The 2,619-nt window shown below is 43.3% G+C and overlaps 1 protein-coding gene across 2 annotated transcripts; it reads right to left on the bottom strand.

The window, feature by feature from the left end:
* Positions 1 to 693: 693 nt before the first annotated feature.
* On the bottom strand, positions 694 to 2,417 carry LOC117941151 (nuclear factor 7, ovary-like). Of its 2 annotated transcripts, XM_034866238.1 has the most exons (2): positions 2,052 to 2,417; positions 694 to 1,793 (listed from the first exon to the last, which is right to left on the bottom strand). In XM_034866238.1, the coding sequence occupies exons 1-2, from the start codon at positions 2,382 to 2,384 to the stop codon at positions 726 to 728; spliced, it is 1,401 nt and encodes a 466-aa protein (XP_034722129.1). In that variant the 5' UTR covers positions 2,385 to 2,417; the 3' UTR covers positions 694 to 725. The 2 variants fall into 2 exon arrangements, with proteins under 2 accessions (XP_034722129.1, XP_034722128.1); XM_034866237.1 differs by having other exon boundaries at positions 694 to 2,411.
* Positions 2,418 to 2,619: the final 202 nt, after the last annotated feature.

Raw genomic sequence — 2,619 nt, forward strand, 5'->3', positions numbered from 1 at the left:
ACACGCTTGGTCATCTCCTTTAGCGTCATATAACACGCTTGGTTGTCTCCTTTAGCGTCATATAACACGCTTGGTTGTGTCCTTTAGCGTCATATAACACGCTTGGTTGTCTCCTTTAGCGTCATATAACGCGCTTGGTCGTCTCCTTTAGCGTCATATAACACGCTTGGTCGTCTCCTTTAGCGTCATATAACACACGATTAGGCTTACGATTCCGTGACACGTGAACGGTTAAGGACACGATCCACGCTCTCCCCGGTGAAAGTCCTGTGTTTGACCCGTCCACCACCCCCACAATAACCAAAATACAGTGACTGCTACTAAACAATATGTACTCTTATGTAACCCTTGTGTTGTCTTTCCCTCGACCATGAAAAATACACTTTTGTCCCTTTCTCAATGTTTTATTGCTTTTTTCATTAAAAAAAAGTGTTACATTTTTTTCAACATTTTTATCATTCTCCCCCAAAGTCTTTGTCACTTTTTTAACATTTTAGCCGCTTTTTCACCAAGGTTTTGATGCTTATTTACGGTGTTTTTGAAGATTTTTTTTGTAGTTTTTGTCACTTTTTCCAATATTTGTTCCGCTTTATTACCCGCCTTGTTCAACATTTTCAACCTCCCATATTTCTGGTATTAAAAAGAAAACTTGGAAATGAGTCAAATTTGTCCCCAGGACAACATGAGGCTGATTGCATTTCTTTTTGAATAATGTTCTACTCGGTCTAAATGCGAATGACAGGAGACAGGATCAGAGGGGCAGAGTTTTTACCACCATCATTAGGACAGGGACTGAGGTACGGGTAGACTTTCTCAGTGAAGCAGCAGCCAGTAAAGGAGTAGATAAGAGCTGCAGCATCTACGTCATAAAACAATACCAGACCCTCCAGACAATCCACAAACACCCCCACCTTCTGAGGCCGAGACTTCAGAGACAGAAGGACTGTACGGGCAGCGTTTGCTTGGTACTTATTTTCATTTCTCAATCCTACAGTCCAGTAACCATCTCCAGGGCTCAGTTTGATGTTTTCTTTCCTGTTGATCGACTCTCTGGCCACTCCTAAAGTCCATTTAGTCTTTTCTTTAACCTCAACCTCAAAATAAAATCTGCCTAAAGAGGTAGTCTGCTCTGAGAAACTCTGCTTTCCAAAAACACAAAGACAATTAGAAAATCTCTCTGGCTTGTCAGGGAGAGTTTTCTTCACATCACCACTATGATACACTTGTTTCCGATCATGAGACAGGATGAGTTGAGGATGTGCTGTTTCAGGATCAAGACTCACATCCACTGCATACTGCTGGACCCCCTTTAGTTCAGATTTAAAAAGCCTCTTAACGGCTTCACTCTGTTCCTCCTCCAGCTGAGCCAAAGCCCTCACCACACTCCCCACATATGATTGTGGACACACTCTGACCACTGTCCAGTCTTTGGTGGGTGGAACAGCTGCCATGGACTGGACGCTTTGGAGAACATGGAAGTGGTCTTCAGAGCGTGAGAGCTGCTCCACCTCAGTTCTTCTCTTCATCAGCTCAGAGATTTCCTGTTCCAGCTCTGTGATGAAAGCTTCGGCCTGTTTTTCTATTGCGTTCTGCCTATCTTGAATTGTGTCTATGAGGTTGTTCATGGTTTTCTCAACTATCTTAATCAGAGCTGTGAAGGCCTCAAAACCATCCCTTATCTCTAACTCTGCATTTTTCCTGCTTGAATTGATTCTCCGTTTAATATTCCGAATCCTTTGTTGTCTCTCTTTGACCATCTGCTGGATTTCAGCCTCTGTCTTCCCCAGCTCTGCCTTCTTTCCTTCATATCCTTCTTTCAGAGGAACAACATCATGCATCTTGTGGTCTAAAACAGTGCAGAGCATGCAGACACATGTCTGGTCGGTCTTACAGAACAGCTCCAGAGGTTTATCGTGCTTCGTACACATCCTGCCTTCCAGGTTCTCCACAGGGTCGATCAGCTGATGTCTTTTCAGACCTGATGTGGTCAGATGAGGCTCCAGGTGAGTCTCACAGTAGGAGGCCAGACACACCAGGCAGGACTTCAGGGCCTTCAGTTTGGTTCCAGTGCAGACGTCACAGGGAACTTCTCCTGGTTTGGACACTTGTTGCTCTGAGCTGCTGCTGCTGGCTTTCTGTTGAGCTGACTGTCTGAACTGAGCGACCATCTCACGGATGAAAGTGTTGATGAGCAGCTCAGGTTTTGTGTTGAAAATATTTTTACACAGCGGACACAGGTACTGGTGGTTAGTATCCCAGTGTTCAGTAATGCAGTTTCTGCAGAAGTTGTGTCCACATGATGTGGAGACAGGATCAGTAAACACATCCAGACAGATGGAGCACAGAAACTGATATTCAGACAGTTGACAACTGGCTTCAGCCATATCTACACACTGGGAACACAAAGGAAAGTGTAAAAAAATGCAAAATAATGTCTGTGTTCTAATAAAATGTTTGAGGAATTCAATCTTTTTCTTATACACTTGGAACACTACAGACAGCAGTAGCTAAGCTGTGAGCAGTTGCTGACTTTGCAAGAGAAGATGAACTGTCACCAGATGAAAACAACTAGCCACCTGCTTAAAAATATATATATATAGATATATAGATATATATATA

The sequence above is a fragment of the Etheostoma cragini genome, unplaced genomic scaffold (assembly GCF_013103735.1).
Source record: "Etheostoma cragini isolate CJK2018 unplaced genomic scaffold, CSU_Ecrag_1.0 ScbMSFa_4478, whole genome shotgun sequence".
NCBI lineage: Eukaryota > Metazoa > Chordata > Actinopteri > Perciformes > Percidae > Etheostoma > Etheostoma cragini.

Excerpts from the sequence above, each read along its gene's own strand:
- LOC117941151 (XM_034866237.1), bottom strand. The coding sequence starts at position 2,384 with ATGGCTGAAGCCAGTTGTCAACTGTCTGAATATCAGTTTCTGTGCTCC.